Here is a 22,950-nt window from a genome sequence, read left to right as displayed (position 1 = left end):
GTGGAGTAACAGGCTATCAGATCATGTTCTCTTTAAAATATATGAAAGCTGACCCTGTAGTGAATTGGGACTCCCTCTACACTAACAAGCCCAGACAAGGAGTTTACAATAGATGGGTCATTAAAAGGGTTGTACAAAGTTTGTTTGCAAAAGTTATGGGACAACAATCTGATTGGGGGGGTTGACTGCCGAGATCCTAACCATCATGAGAATGGGGACCTTTATCTGAATACATGAATCATAAAGCGGAAGGTTGAGCATGTGTCCATTCAATGCTAAGATGCTGTCAGAAATTGCTGAGCACAATGCTCAGCTCTCTGCCACACTCCCATTTACTGTCTTGGAGAATGCTGGAGATAACGAGCGCTGTGCTCAGCAATATCTGACGTTCAGATAATATTGAATGGAGCAGGAGAACATATGCGCTACCTTCAACTCCACTGATTACTGAGTTCTGGACCCCGTTTTCGTGAATGGTGGGGGTCCAAGTAGTCAGACCCTCACTGATCACATTTTTGTCCCTTGTACTGTCAATAGGGGAAAACAATCACATATAATTCCTAGAAAGCCTGTTGACATTATCTGCTTCACCCCCACACTAATAACAAATGAATTATTAATGAAAGTTTGTACTCTAAATTGTTTTTGCAATCCCGAATAATGTTTTTTTCATATAATGCAAGTAGTTTCTCCAGAATCAGAATCATATCGAAAATTAATTTCAAATGACTTCATTTCAATTTAAAAAAATCATTTTTTAAGTTTGTTGTCATCTGGCATTAGATTTATGCAAATAATAATATTAAAAGGAAATCTAACATCCAATGTAACTCCTATAAACCTTCCCCACTTACCTATAGGACCTAACATTGGCATTGTATCCATACCTTCAACAAAAGGTTGTGGCTCTGTCACTTTGAAAATGGTGGTTTGTGTTTATGCAAATGAGGCAGAAGTGCTTTGGAGGGTGTTACCAGAGCCGCTCCTGACTCCAGATCCACTCGCTCATGTGTGGGACTTACCAACATTTACCTAGTGACGTCACCTTCTAGAGGAAACTCCGGAAAAGGAACCAGGCATGTTAGAAGTGCCGCAGGGGGGCATGTATTAGCCAGTGAAGCCAAAAAGGACTTCTGCCTCATGTACATAAATAAAAAACAAAGTTTTCTAAGTAAAGGATACACTTTATAAGCTCCATAGGGCAGTGAGGAGGTTCATAGGGGTTCAATTTGATGATAGATTTCCTTTAAAGGAGCATTAATATGACAGGATGAAATCCTTTCAGGCTCATTTATTATAAATGTTGTGTCCAATCAGAGACAGCACTGGGGAACCCGGTCCAGGGGGCTCCTCCCATTCAACTTTTACCCACCTGAATCGGTTTTACTCTATTTACGTAAAGGAAGAGACTTGTCAATCTAGCCAAGGAAGACACATGGCCGATGCCTTAAGATACCCCAACATTATAAAGTGCACATAGTAAGTTGAGGTAAGTTGTTACAATATTTTCCAGGGGCTGAGAGACTTTAAGGCGTACCCCTGTTATAAATCCTATCCGCATGTATTTCACATTTTATCTATAACCTGCTGCTAAGAGGGATTATCTGTTTAGTCACAGCTTGAAGGGTTGGCACTTGAAATTGGTTTTTGTCCCCACGTACTTGGTTGACCCTGACCTCATCAAAATAACACCTGCAAATGCAAAGACGAAACGTTTCTGGTTGCCAGACATGTGGAGAAAAAGGTTCTCTCCAAACATCTGCAAAAAGAGCCCCAGACAAAAGTGGTCTTATCCCCCCCTGCAAACTTGTTTAGTGATGTCCTGCAATCCCCTCACCCCCATACCATAAATAACTCCCCAATGATTTTAATTGCTTACATATTTGTTACTCTGCGCTCTCTACATTGACTCTCCTGAGACTGGTTTTTGGGGCTGGCGGAGGACTATTGCAGCTGTAACTATTGGGCATATTATTTGCATGGTAGCTCATGCACAATACAACACTTTTCCTATCTATTTAGCAGATACATTGCCGGATTTTTATTTTCAGTATAAGATGTTTTTTTTTATACATTGAACATGAGACATTGTGGAATATTTCTTTAAAAATTTCTGTATATATAAAGGTATCTGTCAGACGGATTGCAATGTAATAATATGAATACGCCCAATAAGCTTTAATATATATAAGGACCATCTGCATAGTTTTATTGTAAATGCAGTGGGGGGTATTTACCACCAGTTTTCTGGTGGACTATACACTATTAGGTACACCTGTCCAACTGCTCGTTAACACTTAATTTCTAATCAGCCAATCACATGGTGGCAACTCAGTGCATTTAGGCATGTAGACATGGTCAAGACAATCTCCTGCAGTTCAAACCGAGCATCAGTATGGGGAAGAAAGGTGATTTGAGTGCCTTTGAACGTGGCATGGTTGTTGGTGCCAGAAGGGCTGGTCTGAGTATTTCAGAAACTGCTGATCTACTGGGATTTTCACGCACAACCATCTCTAGGGTTTACAGAGAATGGTCCGAAAAAGAAAAAACATCCAGTGAGCGGCAGTTCTGTGGGAGGAAATGCCTTGTTGATGCCACAGGTCAGAGGAGAATGGGCAGACTGGTTCGAGCTGATAGAAAGGCAACAGTGACTCAAATCGCCACCCATTACAACCAAGGTAGGCAGAAGAGCATCTCTGAACGCGCAGTACGTCGAACTTTGAGGCAGATGGGCTACAGCAGCAGAAGACCACACCGGGTGCCACTCCTTTCAGCTAAGAACAGGAAACTGAGGCTACAATTTGCACAAACTCATCGAAATTGGACAGTAGAAGATTGGAAAAACGTTGCCTGGTCTGATGAGTCTCGATTTCTGCTGCAACATTTGGATGGTAGGGTCAGAATTTGGCGTCAACAACATGAAAGCATGGATCCATCCTGCCTTGTATCAACGGTTCAGGCTGGTGGTGGTGGTGTCATGGTGTGGGGTACATTTTCTTGGCACTCTTTGGGCCCCTTGGTACCAATTGAGCATCGTTGCAACGCCACAGCCTACCTGAGTATTGTTGCTGACCATGTCCATCCCTTTATGACCACAATGTACCCAACATCTGATGGCTACTTTCAGCAGGATAATGCGCCATGTCATAAAGCTGGAATCATCTCAGACTGGTTTCTTGAACATGACAATGAGGTCACTGTACTCAAATGGCCTCCAAAGTCACCAGATCTCAATCCAATAGAGCATCTTTGGGATGTGGTGGAACGGGAGATTCGCATCATGGATGTGCAGCCGACAAATCTGCGGCAACTGTGTGATGCCATCATGTGAATATGGACCAAAATCTCTGAGGAATGCTTCCAGCACCTTTTTGTATCTATGCCACGAAGAATTGAGGCAGTTCTGAAGGCAAAAGGGGGTCCAACCCGTTACTAGCATGGTGTACCTAATAAAGTGGCCGGTGAGTGTATATTCTACAGTCTCTGAACTATGGAATCACTTCCTACAGATGGTACTAGAATCAGCTTCTTGGTGAATTGAGGATGCGTCCCTTCTGCCTGCTATCAATCTGCGCTTTCAGGACCTTTGGAGGGCCTACAAAGGTCCTGAAATGGCTCTTGTGTACATGTGTATTGAGAGCAGGAATAGATTTACGAGAATTTCATGGGTGAAGCTCCTACTGAGTAATATATTTGGTTGATGGTTTGGGTGGCTTAGGGCCCCCTAGGGGGCTACCACCCAAACCGCCTATATTATAATCCACTACTGGTTGTATGCAGGCTCGGACTGGCCCACAGGTGAACAGGTGGGCCCCCAGACCCTGTATAAGTAGTGCTGGACAAGGTACCCTCTCTGTAAATTATACATATATTTAGCATCGAGCATCTCAAATATCCTATTATATGATTATATTAATAGATTATGTAACAAACATATAGCTGTGGTGGGCCACAAGATCAGATTTTACCGGTGGACCCAAGGTATCCCAGTCCGACACTGGTTGTATGCATCCAATTCACATTCGGAAATGCAAAACTTTGGTTCTGGGGCCCACCAAAAAGAAGGTCCAGCCCTTATCAACCCCTATGAAATAGACCATAGCCTCCAAATTTAGCTGCCTTCAGCTTGACCTCTGAAGTCCAGTATTGAGTTAGAACCTGGCCCACATGATGATGTGTGATATTCTGGTGGGCCAAGCTGTGATTCCTTTACAGTGTGCATGAAGTCTTAGCAGAGATTTTTGATACAAAAATCTACTGCCATGTTTGACCCCATTTGATTGCCACTTAATCTTTTGATGTAAGGACACTTACTTCCGTCTCTTTCCATCTTTAAATTACTTGTCCCTGGATTCTGACTTCCTCAGCACTAGAACCTGTGAGCAGATTGGATTTAACAAGTTGCTAATCACAAAGTTCAATGCTAGAGTGTGAATTGCAAACCCTCCGGGCACCAGAGAGGGTAAGTATCAGTGATTCTCCTTGCAATTCCTACTTGCTCCAGGCTGAGACAATATCCTAACCTTTCCGCCACCCTATCCCCCTGTCATTGCTCAGCATGTGGTTACTACACGTTGTAAGACTTCAGCCAGGCTGTCACTGCTCGGTGTAAGGAAAGTTTTGCTGAATTAGACATTGGAGCCTGGCAAGTGTTATACCCATTTGTACTTGAAATTAGGCAGCTCTGAACTCTTATGTCTCATGTGTCCTTACACATAACGGTAACCCACCCATTTATATGTAATTAAAATGAGGGACAATATTTGCAAAATTGTCTATAAAGTTTGACCAATCACATAACAACTTTTTTTTATTATGCACTTGTATTAAAACAAGATTATTTTCTTTCTGACAGTTTATATCAATCAATCTGTTGTATGACATCTCTTTCATTAAAGGAAATCTACCATTAAAAATCCCTCATGAGATACCAGGGGCACTTACTCATCCTCTTATATTTATTACCAATGGCCTCCATCCTTCTGAAATCAACGTTTTATTATTACAATACAGACAGTTCCCTACTTAAAAACACCTGACTTACAGACGACCCCTAGTTGCAAACGGACCTCTGGATTTTGGTAATTTAATGTACTTTAGTCCCAGGCTACAAGAATCAGCTGTAACAGGTATCACAGGTGTCTGCAATGAAGCTTTATTGTTAATCCTGGTTCTTATGACAACCCAACATTTTTAAAATCTAATTGTCACAGAGACCAAAATTTGTCTGAAGTTACAATTATAAAGTATACAGTTCTGACTTACATACAAATTCAACTTATGAACAAACCTACAGAACCGATGTATGTAACCCAGGGACTGCCTGTATATTAATGTTACTACTGTTATGTGGATTGCCTTTTTGTTAGTTTACCCCCCCCCCCTTCTTTTTTGATGTACTGCTGTATTAATATAACAATTTTATGTCCCTCTCATTACTTTGTATGCAATACTATTGTGAATTATGCTTGCTACAATGTGTGAGGTTGCCTCCCATGTCTTGGGGACCTACCTTCATCCTTGCTTTCTTTTGTCATAAATTGTTCAAATTTTATGAAAAATTATGCTAAAGTAAAATAAACTTTTTAAATTAAGCTAATGAGCCTGAAGAGTTCCTGGGGGTGTTACCCAAGCCCCTCCATGCTTTAGCTTCACAGGCTGTCACACTGTGCAGGGCACTTCCCCCTACTGCTATGTAATGAAATCTCTTCTGCTGCAGTGAGATTACAGCAGGCAGAGGGAGAAGTACTGAGGGAGCAGGGGGAGGGGAGACAGTACAAATCCAGTGAAGCTGGAAGGGGCTTGGGTAACAACCCCAGGAGTACTTTGGGTTCATTAGAATAATTTTAAAAGTTGATCTTAGATTTTAGAGGAGCACATGGATAACAGATATAAGAAGAATACTGCAGTCATGGTGCCTGGATCTATGAGTAAGTGTCCCTGGTTCATTTTTAAAGGTCTGTCATATAAAATGTCAATGGTAAATACAACCTCAGGTAAACAAATTACCAATTGTCATTATTTAACAAAAACTAAGCCAAACTGTAGAAGTAGTATTTGAAAAATTAAGTACATCCTTACTGCTTCCAAATGAATTAAGAGGTTAAAAGGAACCTGTCAGCAGACATTAACCTAATCCACCACTAACAGTTTGTTCTTTCCAGATCAAGTCTCTTTAATGTCCCAGCATGGTGGTATCATCCAGAAAATAAGCTTTGTACTGAAACGTAAATTGGTATCAAGTCATAGATGAGGAGATATGTATCTGTATGTAAATGTACCTGTGACTTTGCCTCCTTTGAAAGCTGCTGCCTTTCCCTGTTCTCACCTTGCTGCCCTCTCTATACACACATAGCTGCCGCCACTCTCACTGCCCTGGGTCGTCCTTATGGCGTCACCCACTGTATCTCTCTTCTCACAGCGCGTCCACACTGACAGAGACTGGGAGACTAGTAAGGGAGGAGGACTCAATCTCCTGCTGCACCTCCTCCTATTCTGCAGAGCTCAGAGATGTAAAGAAAGAACCAAAGCGACTCTGCAGACAGTACAAAAGTAAGTAGAAGGACTGCTGAATCACTTGATGTAGGGATTATCTACAGTGCAGTAAAGGCACAAGGCTAATGTATATAAAAGAGTGGCCAACGCCTAGAAGTTTGTAATCTGAACAAACAACCTCTGGAACAATTACCCCAAGAAACAAAACACAAAAACAGCCTAAAAATAATAGACTAGACGGACTCAATGTATATTTGTATATTTGAAACATTACTGACTGACAAAGAAAAATGAGTGCACCGAACAAATAGGATAAAAATGTACATTTTTATTAGTACTAAAATGAAAAAGAATGGCCAAAAAAATTGGAAGTGTACAACAGGAAGAAGTATATTCCACGCAAATAATACAGTGGACTAAACATACAAAATACAAAGTACGGTAACACCATATATTACACGAAACGAAACTGCAGGTAAGGGTAAGCATAAATACATAGGCAAGCTAAAGTGTGACTGCTAATAAAGTGCAAATCGAATAATAATAAGTAGTAACACCAACTTAACCCATTACTGGTTTCTGAATCAGCCCACGACATGCTGCCCCAACGCAGATTTCAACCTCTCAGGTCTTCACCCAGGGGCTGAACTTATGTAAAAGAGTGGCCAACCCCGTTAAGTTTGTAATCTGAACAAACCACCTTTGGAACAATGGCGCACATTTATAAAAGACTTTGCACCAGTTTTCTGTCTGACTTTGCACTAGAAAGAACGTCCAAACTGTCCAAACAAATGTCTCGGCTGCACTATACCTGACATGACAAGGATTTCTGCGCCTAAAGGGGCGTTCCAGTGCACATTCGGACCATGTGCCCCACTTATTATCATGACTTAACAGAATTGTGTTGCACTCCCTATGTTAAAGGTGCACCAAAAAAAGTTCAGGGGGTGCCAGATTCATGAAGAACGTGCGCCAGAAATCCTGAATCTGATGATCCTGCAGACTACACAGGCAAAATGCACATAGTACAGGCTGCACTATATTTGATAAATGTGGGCCAATGGGGGGATTTATCAGGTTGTGTAAGAGTTAGAATGTGCTTAGTTGCCCATGGCAAATAATTACAGCTCAGCTTTCATTTTACCAGGGCTCATGAATATTTTAAAGGGGAGCTGTAATTGGTTACCATGGACAACTAAGCACATTCTTACTCTTAGGCAGCTTGATAAATCTCCCCAATGTCTTTTAGACAGCAAGGCCAAAGTAAAGATATTTGGCCATAATTCACAGCACCAAACCAAAAACCTCTATCAGCTTAAATGCCTCCTACCAACTGTTAAAACGGTGTTGGGGTAATGATTTGCACATGTTTTGGACCTAGGTAACACACCTTGAGACTGCTGTAGCTACACTGATGCAGGATCGTATCTTGGTTAATCCCTGTGCTGAGTGGTTTTGCTGATAAAACAGATATAACAGTATGATAATGAAGCTCTGTAGCTTCTATGGCTCCTTCAGCGCTTGGTTCAGCTTCTCCTAGCACATTAGTTATTCACTGCAGGAGGGGATGATGTAATCCCTTGGTTGTGCCTGTAGGCAGAATAATCAATTGCTGCACCATCCCTAGCTGCTGTGTATGTGTGATCCACCTCAGGTTGATTAGTCCTGTCTTGACTAACCTTCATTTGTAAGTACAAGCTCTGTGTGTAATGTGTTTATGTCAGCCAGCCTGACCCAGCTTTCCCAAGGTCCTGAATGTTATAATAGTTTTTTCAGCAAACCCACTTAACTCAGGGACTAACCAAGATATGATCCTGCATCAGTGCAGCTACAGCAGTCTCAAGGTATGGTAGGTTTCCTTTAAGACTCCTTAGTTAACTACTTAATTTTGTTTCTTCATAGTTCTCTTTTTCTCATTTGTAGTTTGAGGGATATGTTTAGTAGGGGAATGTCTGAGGCATATGTTTTGGGTTATATTTGAGGGGTATATTAAAATAATAATAATAATCTTTATTCTGTAGCATTTACAAATCATGGGGGATGTATACAAATAAAATACTATATTACAAAGTACAAACAGTCATATGCAGCAAAAGGAGTGAGGGCGCGTCTGTGCGGTCACTGCTCCGAAGCTTGGTATTCTGCGCAGGCGACATGTCCTATCTTTCTCCCAGCTACGGAATCGGTACTGTACTGCTCCTGGTGCCCTGTGCCCATTGCCACCTATGGGGTAAATACGTCAGTGTGAATGTAGCCTAACATGAATTACACTGTGTCATGATAAAACAGTTTCGAAATCACCTGGATATGTTAAAGCATTCCGAAGTTATAACCAATTATCATGATTCATGTCAGATTCTAAAAACCGAATCTGGTCATTAAGCTGAAAAAAAATGTTGGTGATTAGGGGTTAAGGAGCCTAGTGTTATCCAGGGGACTCTTTAAGTAGCATGTGGCATGGTTGTTATCCTGGTGATATACTGTAAGTGATGGTGGCATATTTTAGTTGCACAGTGTGGTCAGTTGTGGTGTGACTATGGGGTACATGTTATTTAGGAGCACAGTGTTATCCAGGGAACTCTTTATATAGCGTGCGACAAAGTTTTGATATACTGTAAAGGTTGGTGGCATATTTTAGTTGCACAGTGTGGTCAGTTATTGTGTGACTATAGGGTATATGTTATTTAGGAGCACAGTGTTACCCAGGGGACTCTTTATATAGCGTGTGACATAGTTGATAGACTGTAATTGATGGTGGCATATTTTAGTTGCACAGTGTGGTCAGTTGTGGTTTGACAATGGGGTGTATGTTATTTAGGAGCACAGTGTTATCCAGGGTACTCTTTATTGTAAGCGCTACACTGTAATGTGTTCACTCAGATTGGGGGAAGGGGGAGCCCATAAAATTTGCCTGTATAGGCCCCAAAATTCCTGGTGCCACAGTAGAAGGAAGTTTCAGATTATTTCTGTGAGAAGAGGTCAACATTCTACCGCATCTTATCTCTGAATGATCATCTTACATCATGTTTTTACAGTATTATATACGTTAATGGATGTGTGATATATATCACCATATAAATGCTCACACTGTAGATATCTGTGGATCTTCAGGCTTCACACTGCTGCGGTCTATGAGAATCAGATGTGTCAGGATCACAGCTCACATAACCTGCTGTCACTTGTGCTCGGGGCAAATCTAACATCAATCAATGATGAGAACAACCGCACTCCATGTATTTCTTGTCAAGGGCTCAAACTTTTACAAATCTGTTTAACCTTTACAAAAAAATGTGACCAATACAATAGGAAGCTGTAGGTGTGAAGATGATGTCACCATTATCTCCTATATTACCACATGTAAGGGATTCTGTGTGGTTTATCTAAAGGACAGAGCGAAATCTCTTTTTTGCTGGGAATATATAGGAAATACCCTTTAACCCAAGTGATAAGGAAATTCAATCTAATGTATGTTAGCACAACCCAAAAAAATTGAAAACTTTTGTCGATCAATTGTTGAACACTAGGTGGCAGCAATACACCCAAGCAAGGAACCATATAAGCGACTTAAAAAGAAGGGGTCAGACCTATTTTACCACCCCCCTACTCGCCCTCCCCTTTCAGGCGGGTTTATAATGGGATCCCAATGGAAGTGTAAAGGCTTTAAACCTGCTGCCAGTAAAGGACAAGGCAAGAGCCACAAGAGAGACATCTGTGCATGTCCACTTTGCCCTTTTTTAGAATTTTTTGATTTTGAACTATTAGGTTTGGCTTAGTTTTCTAAACTGCAGAAAAATCTGAAGATTAACCCTTCCATGTCTGCTTTATGAACTTTTTGCACCTGCTTTGAAGAGGAAACGACATGATCCAGAGAAGTTTTGTCATTATTGTCACTTTAAAAGTCCTTATCCTGTTGCAGGAGACCCAAACCTTGAACCACAGGGGAACTGGACCCAGGGTAAGACATCGCTGCTCTCCCTTCTATACATTTATACATTAGTCTTTACCTTCTAAAATGTATCTATGTCAGCTAAGTGAAACTTTTGGAGCAAATTTTGGGGGAATGTGATTATTCTTTTAATATTTTAGGATATTGTTTCATGTTTTTGGGAAGGTTTTTGCAACTTTTCTTTTTTTTTACAAAGTTTCTAGGAATGACTAGGGCTTGCAGGCTATACATACAGCAGAGCTGAGTTTGTCGTCGAGTAGTATAGGTACCGTTAGAATCTCTGTGCAGTCCTATGTAAAACCAAAGATAAGACAATGAAGCCCAAATGTTAGAATGTGAGATCTGCTACTTCTGTATGTGTAATTCTATTTTGATGCAATTTTTCTAAAAAAAAATTACAAAAATACAAGTACAATGGGAAATTTATCAGACTTTTACAAGGTGTTAAGGTTACCTTATTAGATATATTCATGACACAGTATTGGAATACTCATCTCTAATTCCTATTAAAAGGTATTGGAAGAGAAGATTTGCCTATTTGGTTGTGGCTACAGTTTGACCCATAAGGTGTGACTTTGGGCAATTATTTCCTTCATCCCCATCTGTGGTATTCGGGTGCATTGATTTTGGATGTCTTGATCAATAACTTTACTCAGTTGGATATGTCTTTAGTGCGTCTCTTCTAGAGGGAACAGTAGCTATGAGTAGTTTGGCTGTGCAGCATCAAATCATTACATTGCTGTTTCCATGATCTAAACAATATATAAGGTTTATATACTGTATTAGTGACTGTATTATACAGGACTCTTGGGAATCATTGGCCTCACTTCAATAAAAGATCTAGGGACCTGAACAAGGCACAAGGGGTTTCATGTAGAGCTGTCTATGTATATCTCCATGGCTGATCTAGAGAAGTACATTGCATTCAGACATGATCTGATCCAGTTGTTACACATAGAGCAGAAGCATCTGTCACAGTCTATTGTAGAAGATGTCTTGGTCTTCTATTCTTCTCGTGAAGATATATGCACAGCGCAGCACTGACTGTCTGATTTCAACCTTTTCTTTTCTTCAGCTGAGCATCAAGACTCTTAGGCTTCACATCTGCATTGTGAATATCCATTGTTCTGCTTTGGAAAACCATTAATATAATAAAAGGGACTGATCCCTAGTATGACGACTTTTAGTATTTAACAAAAAAAAAATGTAAACAATGCATTATTCTCTATTTTGTCTACTTTTTTCGATGGAACCAGTAAAAAACAGCTGACAACACTTTACATTAACATTAGTAGTCGCATCTAGTGGATAAAATATTTCACCCTATCATGTACATGTAAAGGATGATGTAATTTATTATTGAATTCGATGCTACCGATAATGCTGAGGCAATGTGTAGCGCGTGATTATTAGTTCTAGGTCATATATTGTGTCTTATGTACTTCTGTAGGTTTGCATAAAATTGTATGTACAGCTTCATGTCATTGCAACTTTTAATGCAACTTTTATTCTCCATAGTGTTCTATTAAAATGTTACATAATATAATGGGATAATGATGTTATACAATCTACAAAAATGGTAAAATCCCATGTAATTTTATAGATATCCGTTGCAAAAACGCATGATACCATATTACTGTACTGCGATCTCATGCAACACGTGACATGCCAATTCACTATGGAGAACCAGCCTATGGTGGTAAAGACATAGACCTTTAACCATAGAATGTATCCATGAGATGATATTTACCTTAGCATCATATTAATACAGTGAAACTAATTTGGCTATCCAAGATCATCAGTTATCACCTTTATTCCACATTAATCATTGATAGAGACTTAGGCGACATGCACACAGCCATATATTCTGGCATTGTGCTAGCTGTACTGCAACGTTTTACTCACGGTCCCATTGTTTTCAATGGAAAATGCAGTCATCCATTTGATTGGCCGTAATTCATCCAGACGGCCGCCCCACTAAATATAGATTGCTTATATTTAGGCAGATTTATGGCATATTCGGGCAGATTTGCGATACAGCCACTTGTCCAGCAATGGAAAGGGGAGGGTGAGGAGCGCTCACTGCTCCTCCCTTCACGGCTCGGCTGTGTGCTACATCATGGTTCTGAACCCAATGAGCACACAGTCGTGTGCATGTAGCCTTAATGACGTGACCTGGCATGTGTTACCTAGAGCCACAGTGAGTGGACAATAAACATCTTCATTTTGATAAGATATATTAAAAAGTTTCTTATATTCACTTGTAATTAATAATGAGAAGACCTGTTAAGGTTCGGTTCACGTTCACGACCCAGCACCCATGGTGGGTGTTACTGGTGAACTTCTCTGGGTTCAGGGAACCTAACTTGCAAAGACTTGTGGTTTGAGTTCTCTCAATCCTACTTCTAATATTTATACACGCAAAGCAAATGCCAAGGTTGATTTGTGCCATAAAAACCTACAGCAGACCATGTGCATGGTCCATTTTTAAGACTTTAACTTCAAGATGTCAGCTCCAAATAACAAATATGATGTACTGTATGGTATAAAACACTATTCACAGGTACTGTATACTCATTTCTTATTATAATAACCTAGTAACAAATGTGTAATAACCGAAAGTGTTCTCTGGGTGACTTTTTTCCTACTTCTGTCCTATTCAATGTGAGGGACATCATGAAGAACTTGAAGGGGAACTACCCAGAGGACCCTTTACCCCATACACTGTGGTTTATAGATGAGAGACTTAACATTACTACACTACAGATAAGGCTGATGTAATGATAGAAATACCTTCATAAAAATATATAAAAAATGGCAATCAAAAGACATTCTAACAAAATTCAGAGTGGCCATTATGTGTATATATGAAATTGGGCCTTTGAGGGATTTATGGAGTCTGCTCTTGTCACAGAAGTAACGTTATACAGATATGTTAATAGTAGAAAATAACCATACAGAAAGCAAACACTAGAAAAAATCCCCAAAAGTGTAAATATTTCAGTCAGATTTGACTTTAACACTGGAGACCTGGTGGGCAATGGTTATTCTCCTTCCATAAGTGACAAACAACACCCTCACCCTATAGTTTACATGAGTTATCCCTCACACAACTGTCCGCAGCTTACCAGAATTTCCAGACTTTGAACAAGGTCAGTCCGAACTTTTTGAATTGGCTCGTAAATCCCTTGTACTGAGCAGCTCTGAACATTTCTTTCTGTTTCGTATTAAGATTAAGCCTGAGATCCAGAACATTTGTGTATTTCATCTTAGACCAGGTACTTCATGCTTAATCTTACCAGATTGTAAGATATGGAAGAGCAGTCAACATACAAGATGAATTCCTTCAGGCTTGGAAAACACTACTTAGGTCTTCGACTGTATCTTGCAGGGAGACACAGATTTGGGTTCAGATCTTGGAAATCCAGAATTGGATCCAAAACCTGGCTGATCCACAGCTATGAAAGCTGCAATGTTCAGGTTCTGAGTGCTGTTGTATTGTCCTGTTGGACCATCTATGACCGAGCGGTCTCTACTGTAATAGCACCTACTGCAGGAGAAAGAGTAGAAAAAAGGCACAGAGAAGCTGCTTTACTAAATAAAGTTAGATCCTATTATCACCTCTTCTATTTATTTCGGAGATTAAAAACTTTTAGTTACATTTTAAATACATATACACAGCCATACATAGACACATAGGGGGAGATTTATCAGTGCCAGTTTTATGGTGTATAAGCACTCAAATCATCGCAATTTCTTGCACACTACAAGAAATTGAGATTAGTCTTGCGATATTGCCACCTATAGATTCCCCCATATTCCATGATGCTGTTTTAAGCAACCTCTACTAGTAAGACCAAGTATGTCTTTGTGCACAGGACACGGGGTTTAGAGTAATCTACTAAAACTAGCGTAAGTTCTAAAACTTGTAATGAAAGCTGATTTAATGACCACTTAATTAAAAGGATCACATCAGTTCTGCCGACTCACCCTACCCTCCGTGTATCCCATTTTCTTTCATCCATAAAATATGTATAACATCTAAGTCTCCCAAAAATCTGCAGTTTATAAGTCAGTGTTTTCCCTGCTCATATTTCATTGACTTGGCTAAAATTCCACATTTATACCTGTAATAAGTTCCAGTGACTCCACAGTTTCTCTAGTTTAAATGAAATTGCAATATTATTACAGTAATTTATATATACATAGCAAATCTGACGACGACAGACATCAAACATGTCAATGGAAAAATTGCAAAGTTAGTAAAAATTATAATAAGAATATATTAAAAAGAGATTTGAGTCCCTTGGGTAAGAGGCAGGGCATAGACTTGAGATAGATAGTAGCCAAACATACAAGGCTGAGTGATAAATGGGGAGAGTACAGAAAGCCACCTCTAGACACAAATATTAGAGGATTACCCCGTCCCAAAAAAAATTCTTTATTTATATAGTGCACACAGATTACACAGTGCTGCACAGAGCTTGCCAAATCAGTCCCTGTCCCCAATGGGGCTCACAATCTAATCAACCTACCAGTATGTTTTTGGAGTGTGGGAGGAAACCAACACAAACACCGAGAGAACATACCAACATATAAAAGAGGTTGTACTAAGTATGCAAATTATCCCCTGCCCATATATAGGGGATAACAAGCTGATTGGTGAGGATCTTGGGAACAGGACCTGCAGCAATCTGGAGCTGACACATTCATTTCAATGAACCCATGCACATGAACGTGCTTTACACTGATCCATGAGGAGGCTATAGATAAATCAGAGCAGGTCCTATTCTTACCCATGTTTGCAGCTCATACATTTCCATAGAAGCCTATGGAAACCTGCAAAATTCAGATGCCACAGGCGGCATCCGTTGCAGTCCATATTTGTGGAACAGTTGCTACATAACACAATCTTGTGACCCTTCAAGGGGTTGGGACATGCTAATGTTATCATTTGGCAGATTTCCATTTTTTCCCGATTCTCAATACAGTACTTATGACGTACATATGACTCACAGCTTCTGCGCACATGGGAGCGTGGATATATTGTTTGTGGCCCAAGAACAGCACAGAACTGGGTCTACCTGGGCAAGTCGTGGGCCCAGGGCTCCTGGGGGGGGGCCATACAAGGCTGTACATAAGGAATCCATGGGGGTGCAGGGGGGTTTATCTAATTAATCCATAGGGGGTGAGAGGGGCTTTATATAAATTAAACCTAAGGGGGCTTTATATAAAATAACCATGAGGGGGCTGTATATGATAAAATCATGAGGTGGTTGTAGATAAAATGACTATGAGAAGGCTGTAAGATAACCATGACTGGGCTGTTTGGTATGATAACCTAGGAAATATTTTAGAGAAGGAGACTCGTTTAATTTCTGGATTCTGAATGTTGCCATGTGAGTTCACTGCAAAGGGGCCACTGAGGCTCTGTCGCCCAGGGGCCTACTGTAACCTGGAGCCGTCCCTGGATAGCCGATTGCTGTATGGTGAAATATGAGGGCCAATGGCTCCATTGTCCAAGCCCACTGTGTAATACTTCCCCTCGGCTTCTCATATAAACTACCAATACCTTTCCTTTTATGGAGGACCTGTTTGCCAAAAGAGTGGCTACACTGGTGATTATACAAGAGTGAGCAAGTGTGGAAGGACTTGCCATATAGACAGGTTTATGCATAAGTATAATAAAGCCTCCACCTATGCATAATGTACTGGTAAACTTTCATTGTTATCTTCACACATATTCCCAGATCACGGTCACAGTATTGTATCATTAATCTACATGTACTACAATATTCTATAGAGGTCATGACGTTGCATATCCATCACATCTCTATGAATGTGGGTGCAGTGTCAACCTCATGTCATTGCCATGATACGACAGAGGTAACACTCATACGTTGAGATGATAATTGTCCTAATAAGATTACATTCATGCAGTTACAATGCAATATCTGTAACTCAATAATAGTCGTTTTTTGTGACAACATGTTTTATCATCTTGGTAGGATTTATGTTTATAGAGGCAAACAAGTGACAGGACTACAATTGTGTTGGTCATTGATGACTAAAGCACTTGTTAGGTGCTAAGGTAGAACATACCTTCCTGTATTAGGTCTAGTCTAGAATTGTTGTCCTGACTTTCCTTTCATGATGAAAATAAAGGTCAAGCATGTTGGATTTTACTTGGCCCAATCCAAAGGCGGTCTGTCAAAAATGGACCTGTTACTGAATACAAATGCGTGTTCGGCCAAGTGTCCCTGTGTATGGAGAGATGAAGTAGAGTGGCAGTATGGCCAGCTCTTTGAAACCTGCATTGATAAAGCTTTTGTTTGAGGACCAGGGATACGTGTATTCATAATCCATTGATATGAGGTGCTCCATTCTCCACAAGGGCCCTGATTTAACTACCACCTTGGTGCACCCTATTACAGTGGTGGTGAACCTGTGGCGTGGGTGCAAAAGGTGGCGCTAAAAGCCCTCTCTTAGGGCACCCAAGCCATCAACTAAGCACAGAATTTACCAGTCAGAACTTAAATAATCTTCCTGCAGTCACATATGACTCAAGTTATGCTGTTCCCAGTGCTATTTTAAAGCAACAACTTCTTAAGCTTCTTGGGACTGCAGGAAGAGTGAGAATGTGTGGAAAGGGCCAGGTTGTATGTGGAGGTCATCCTGCTGGCCCCACATTTCTTTCTGTACAGGGGGACCCTGGAGAGAAGTTACAATGATTTGCCCTTATTCTTTATCTTACTGTATTGGTGTCCTCAAGAGGCCGATACGATACAGCTTAAATTGTGTGTTACTGCTTAATAGGGTTGGCACTTCGAAATAAATAAGTTGGTTTTGGTTCTAGTTTGAGCATTAGGACTCCAAGGTTTGCCATTACTGCCCTATAACTATCACCCCTTCTTAAAGGGGTGCAAATTTTTCCTAAACATAGTCTGAATTCAAATAAAGGCAGTGATAGGATAGTTAATAAACCTTATATAATATAAATACATATATAATGTAAATATAGAGAGCGGATAAATAGTATGCTAGAAAAGATGATCATTTAAGAGCACAAGTAATATACATTATTAGGCTAAATTCACACGAATGTGTGCCTGCCGTACCATAGCACAGTGGGCACACATCGGTGCCAGGGAGAGGAGGAGGGGGTGAGGGCTACTCACCCCACCCCTCTCCATAGAGATATATGGCACACAGTGCTGTGTTCCTGGGAAAGATAGGACATGTCCTATCTTTTCCCCGGGTAAGGAACAGTTTGGTGCCACATGTACGGCCCTGTGCGCCCATTGCTGGTCTATGGGGGACTTATATATATATATATAATTCGGCCATATATACGCCCCCCAACGGCCGGGTGAATGAGGCCTTAGGTTGGATAATAAAAAAATATGATGTAATAAGACCAGGGGGTAAGGATGGAGCCATAATAAGGCAATAGAAATTCAATGAGGCAAAGCATTTGTACAAGTGGTCTGGAATATATTGGTGTATTTTGACTGGTCTCCTTGTTTTACATTCAGAATACAGACATTTCAGAGAACAATCACTTGCTTATGCTTCAACAGTTTTATACTTGCCAGGAGCTAATGTGTAAAACAGATTGACAGTCTCCTGACATTTTTATTTTACTTTATCATGTTAGGTATTGTATACACACTTACACGGCCCGGCACAAGTCACCCAGCGCTTGTTTTTCCATTCTAATCATACACTTCACTGCAAAATCCTAACAGACCTGTCTCTATTGGAAAATGAAAACTTTACAATTTATTAGGAATGAAGACTCGAAGATGACTAATCCTTAACTCTTCATATACTTTGCCATCTAAAAATATTGTATCACTGTAGTCAGGAGCATGCCCAGGTTGTTGGTTATAGCATAGCATAGATTGTCATGGCATTATTTTATACTTTTTTTTAGTTGGATAACTATTGAAAAGAATTTTATGCCCAAGTTTTGGTGCTATGTACTAACGTCTACAATTGATCAATTAGAATAGCGTCATATCCATATTCTACCAGGGACACGTTTTTAGTATTTGGAGCAGTTATGTGTAACGCATAATAGTAATTAGTCCCCATCGTGTTCTTTAAAGCATAGAAGTCTTTCATTTATTATATGTATTATATATAGTTAGCATTTATTGATTGCTTCGTGTCGGACCTATTTGGTGATAAGCTGGTTGCCCACTCATCAGTTCGTTCCATCTTTAGGACTTACTGCACGAAACCTAGAATCATTAAACTGAACAGACATACCGGGGCAGATTCATCATTAGGCAGGACCTCACGCCAGGTTTTATAGGGGGCCTTTATCATACACCAGCTCTTCATGTACCCGAGTATGATGACACCCTGCCCCTCCAGCGTTGTCTTATACATCGGGAGGTTTAGGTCCCATGGTGTATCCGATGGCTGATTACGATAACATACAATTTTATGCCAGGCACAGTATCGCTTATTACCAGTGACCCATCAGACTGGAATGGTTACAGGTAATAGCAAATGTGCAGACGTAAGGGTAGGAATGCCCCATGCTGGTCAACTCTTCCACTGGTCGCACCCCCTTCTTGCAGCAATCTTGCCGTAAAAGGTGAAAATAATTACAATGCCTGCCAGGTTGCTAGACATTGCAATTATTTTAGAAAATTAGACCGATAAATACCCACACAACTCTTTTGTACATCAAATTTATCATTGACAGTTTTATAAATGTCATCACATGTGGTGTTAATGTCTCCATTGGATATGTGACTTTCTAGTTAAAAACTCAAACAAAAGTCACAAATTTGTTGCAACAATGTCCTAGGTTTGAGTGACTGCAGTGAATTTGGGACTTTGAAAAAACATCTGGAGTCACAAGATAAATCTGAGTTGTCTAAGGTGAAACGTAGATTGGGAGAAATTGGAAAAAAAAGTAGCAAATTTGGTTCAAATAGTCAGATGCCACAATTTTGAAGACAAAAAACTGGCGTATCGGCAATGATATGTTCTACTTACTGAGTCCAGTTCAGTGATTCTGGGTTTGGGCTGGTAATTCCAGCTGGGGCATGGAAAGAACAAACTTGATTGTGAGCAACAGACTTTACTTTGAACTGGGCAGTACGATTGCCCAGTGGTGGGCATTACAGCCTTGCAGTGCTGGGTCCTGGATTCAAGTCCCATCCAGGTCAACATCTGCAAAGAGTTTGTATGGTTTGTGTCAGTTTCCTCCGGTTTCCCCCCACACTCCAAAACATACTGATAGGTTGATTAGATTGTGAGCCCCATGGAGGCAGGGACTGATCTGGCAAGCTCTGTGTAATCTGTGTGCACTATATAAATGAAGGAATTATTAATTATTATTTTGGGCAGTAGGTTTATTCTATTCTATATATTCTTCCCCTGGTTCCATTATACTTTGTGGATGAATATTATGGGGCACATTTACTTACCTGGCCGCTCGAGTTCCCCTAAAGTACATTGTCTGACCGGAATGCACTGTGCCGCGATTCACTAAGCTTGTGCGCCCCATATCCTGGATGTGTCTCTTCCCCGCTCAGGTCCCACAGAGTTCACCATCTTCTTCCTGGTGCATGTAAGTGCTTGATCTTGCGACACAATTTGAAAGTTAAATCCCGTGCTCAGTCCGAATCAGTCAGATCGTCCGACGGCCCACCCCCGATTTGTGTCTCATGATAGCAGCGCAGCTGGACCCTGTTTTTACGAAAAAAGGGGTTTAAACAATTATACAAATGAACCTGAGGAGCTTGGGGCTGCATAGATGTCAATCGGGCGTGGAGCCCCTTAGGCTCGTTTGCATAATTTTTAAAACCTGTATTTCTTAAAAACAAGGGAAAAAGAAGCTACAAGAAGAGCAGATCCTACCAGAGGGAGCACACACCAGTATGTCAGTGTGCTTGGTTTATAATCCTTCATCCTGGTGGTAGATGTCCTTTAATATTGCACATACTGACCACATATTAACCTATCACAGCATAGATAATATGTATATATCCAATTAAGTAGCCTTAGGTTGCTTCAAAATGTTTTACCTGTTACTAGTACACCTACCAATAAAACAAACTGATTTTAGATTTTTTTAGATGGTATTTGTCTGTTTCTTTTGGCCAAAGTCTGACTTTTAGTGTTTTTCTGCCTATGTGGAAGTCATACATTTATTGCAAAAAGGTTTTTGTAGGTTTCATTTGCCTGGTCTAAGACAGGTCATAAAGATAGATGTGAGTAAGAAGAGACCACTAGTTTTAATAGAAACAGCTAAAAGGTATGTTAGCATCAAAAAACGGCCCGAAAACTATTTCAGGGGGTGGAGAAAGACCAGGTGGTTGGATGTTAACTGCCTGATCCTTTTCTTCTCTGAAAGATAAGTGCCTGAGGGACCATGGTCGGTCAATGAATCACAGTGTCTTGTTTCATGGACCAACCACGGAACTTAGCAATATATGATGCAAGGAGTCTCTTCTTCCCCATGGAAAAGCAACACAGGACTGTAATCTTGCATCGAGACTCCTTGCATCATATATCATTGTGATCCGCAAAGTACTACTACTGGCTACGTGTGGTCTGGAATTCTCACACCAAACATAGTCATCTTTTATCCCAAAAACACCACAGGAAACACTAGTAAGGAATAGAAACTCATGCAGGTGGTGGCACTTACCAGCTTAGGCAGCTACCTAACTTTACAGGGTCTGTAAACAATATGAATAATGTATACATTGCACATATTATACTTATGATGGTCTACAAAAAGAAAAAGTCTATTATTTCAATGAAACAATGGGGGTGATGTATCACGGGCCAGTATTTCATCCAAACCCCGCACCCAGCATCCATCAGATCTATCAGGAAGCTCCAGCAGCGTAGGTGCAGTTGGTCGTGCCTGGAAAACGAACCTTGGTTCCATCACCTGTTCTGGGCCGAGAATTGACATGATAATTCCCTGCTAACCAGTACAAGTCATTATAATTCATCCCTAATGAACCAATGGCTCACTCTACCGTCGCCACATCTTCTTAGACCAATAGTGATAAAACCGGAAACATCAAAATTTATTGCACAATAGTGGACAACAAGCATTTCTTACATTTTTTTATGTAAGAGATTTCTTTTATAAAATAGCTTGAAAACCTCTAAAACATTAGGAACACTGATTGGACTTATTCTATAGTTGGTTATTATTAGTCATCGTGACCTGTAATATTCTGAGCCATGAATGCTTATTTACAATTGGGCACATCGGACATCTTCACAAAAATGTTATCAAGATTTTATTTATAGAACATTGGTGAAACATTTTTATTAGTTACTGTTAAATCCAACAGAATAGCTGTTCAGGGTCATCGCAATCCACATCATTCCTTGTGGCCACCTCACCCACCTTCTGGAGAAAGTTCATAACCTTGTCTGCAGCCAGTACCTGATGGGTTTCCCCCCTCCTGTGGAGCTCATTACCTCTCCCTTCCCCCTTCTGAGACAGGATATGGTACAACATCTCCCCCTCACTCTTCCTCTTTTATCACAGATAACATACACACATTAATACCCCCTGGTAATAAACATGCCACACCAAGCACAATGTTCCTCCTGGATGAAGTCCAGGTCTGCGTACCAACAATACTTCCAGTCCTGAGGAATGTGCCTAACCTCTTCCTATCAACACAAGCCTGGACACAACTCTTGGTCTGATGGGTCCAGATTGAAGATATCTGAGGTCCTATGTCAGGAGCATCAAAGAGCAGAGCCTTTGGTGAACTTAGAAGTATATGGGTTTGGCGACATATTGTGTCTGAGATCAGTTGTAGTTTTACTGTTTGTGTGTATAGGCAATAAGAAAATCCTATAATTTGGGCACACATAAAGTTGAGTTTTAGAAATTGTGCCTGTAAACTAGTCAGTCAATAGGGGCCACAACTCTATGCCTAAAGTTAAAAATTCAGTCATTCATTATTTTCTAAAAGTTTTATGGCCATCAGCACATAATAAGTACCTACCTAGCTACAGAATTGAAACATCAGGTCTACATTTCAATATTTCTTGGTCCAATACCATGCAAAGAATGGGAGTGTATAGCTCCATATTTAATATATTATAATGGGTGTTAGGTTATTGGAGAACCTGAGGGTCATGAACAAGTAGTATTTAGTTTTCAAAGCAACCCAGATGATAGCGGCACCACCATTAACCACCTTGTATATAACACTTCAAAGGATATTTGCAAAAAAGTACAAATAGGATAGAAAGGACGGCACTCACCCCTCTCCTGTGGAAATCCAATTTCTCTTTATTAGATATCAAAACCGATCCCCTCCATGACGGAGGCCGGAAGAAGCGTGAACTGCATGAAACGGCCGTAGCCTTCCTTTTAAGCATCATGCTTTACTCCCTCCCTACTTTTTCCCACTGATGATGATCGGTTTTGATATCTAATAAAGAGAAATTGGATTTCCACAGGGCAGGGGTGAGTGCCGTCCTTTCTATCCTATTTGTATTTG

At 40.5% G+C, this 22,950-nt stretch overlaps 1 protein-coding gene and 1 long non-coding RNA gene across 4 annotated transcripts in view; one reads left to right on the top strand and one right to left on the bottom strand.

Annotated features, from left to right (window-relative positions):
- Positions 1-8,537: 8,537 nt before the first annotated feature.
- Positions 8,538-22,950, bottom strand: part of LOC140069651 (uncharacterized) — a 99,065-nt gene continuing 84,652 nt past the window's right edge. Inside the window, exon 3 of the long non-coding RNA XR_011848827.1 lies at positions 8,538-8,718. This is a non-coding gene — a long non-coding RNA (uncharacterized lncRNA). The remainder of the gene's footprint in view (positions 8,719-22,950) is intronic.
- Positions 10,144-22,950, top strand: part of SMOC1 (SPARC related modular calcium binding 1) — a 123,203-nt gene continuing 110,396 nt past the window's right edge. For 2 of the 3 annotated variants that reach the window (XM_072115578.1, XM_072115576.1), the window contains exon 1: positions 10,145-10,450. In XM_072115578.1, the coding sequence (XP_071971679.1) occupies positions 10,355-10,450 (96 nt within the window). In that variant the 5' untranslated portion in view covers positions 10,145-10,354. Of the gene's footprint in view, positions 10,451-22,950 lie in introns of all 3 variants that reach the window. The other variant, XM_072115577.1, reaches the window with a different exon arrangement.

The sequence above is a fragment of the Engystomops pustulosus genome, chromosome 7 (genome assembly GCF_040894005.1).
Source record: "Engystomops pustulosus chromosome 7, aEngPut4.maternal, whole genome shotgun sequence".
Lineage (NCBI taxonomy): Eukaryota > Metazoa > Chordata > Amphibia > Anura > Leptodactylidae > Engystomops > Engystomops pustulosus.
This window is presented reverse-complemented; position numbering and strand designations above follow the sequence as displayed.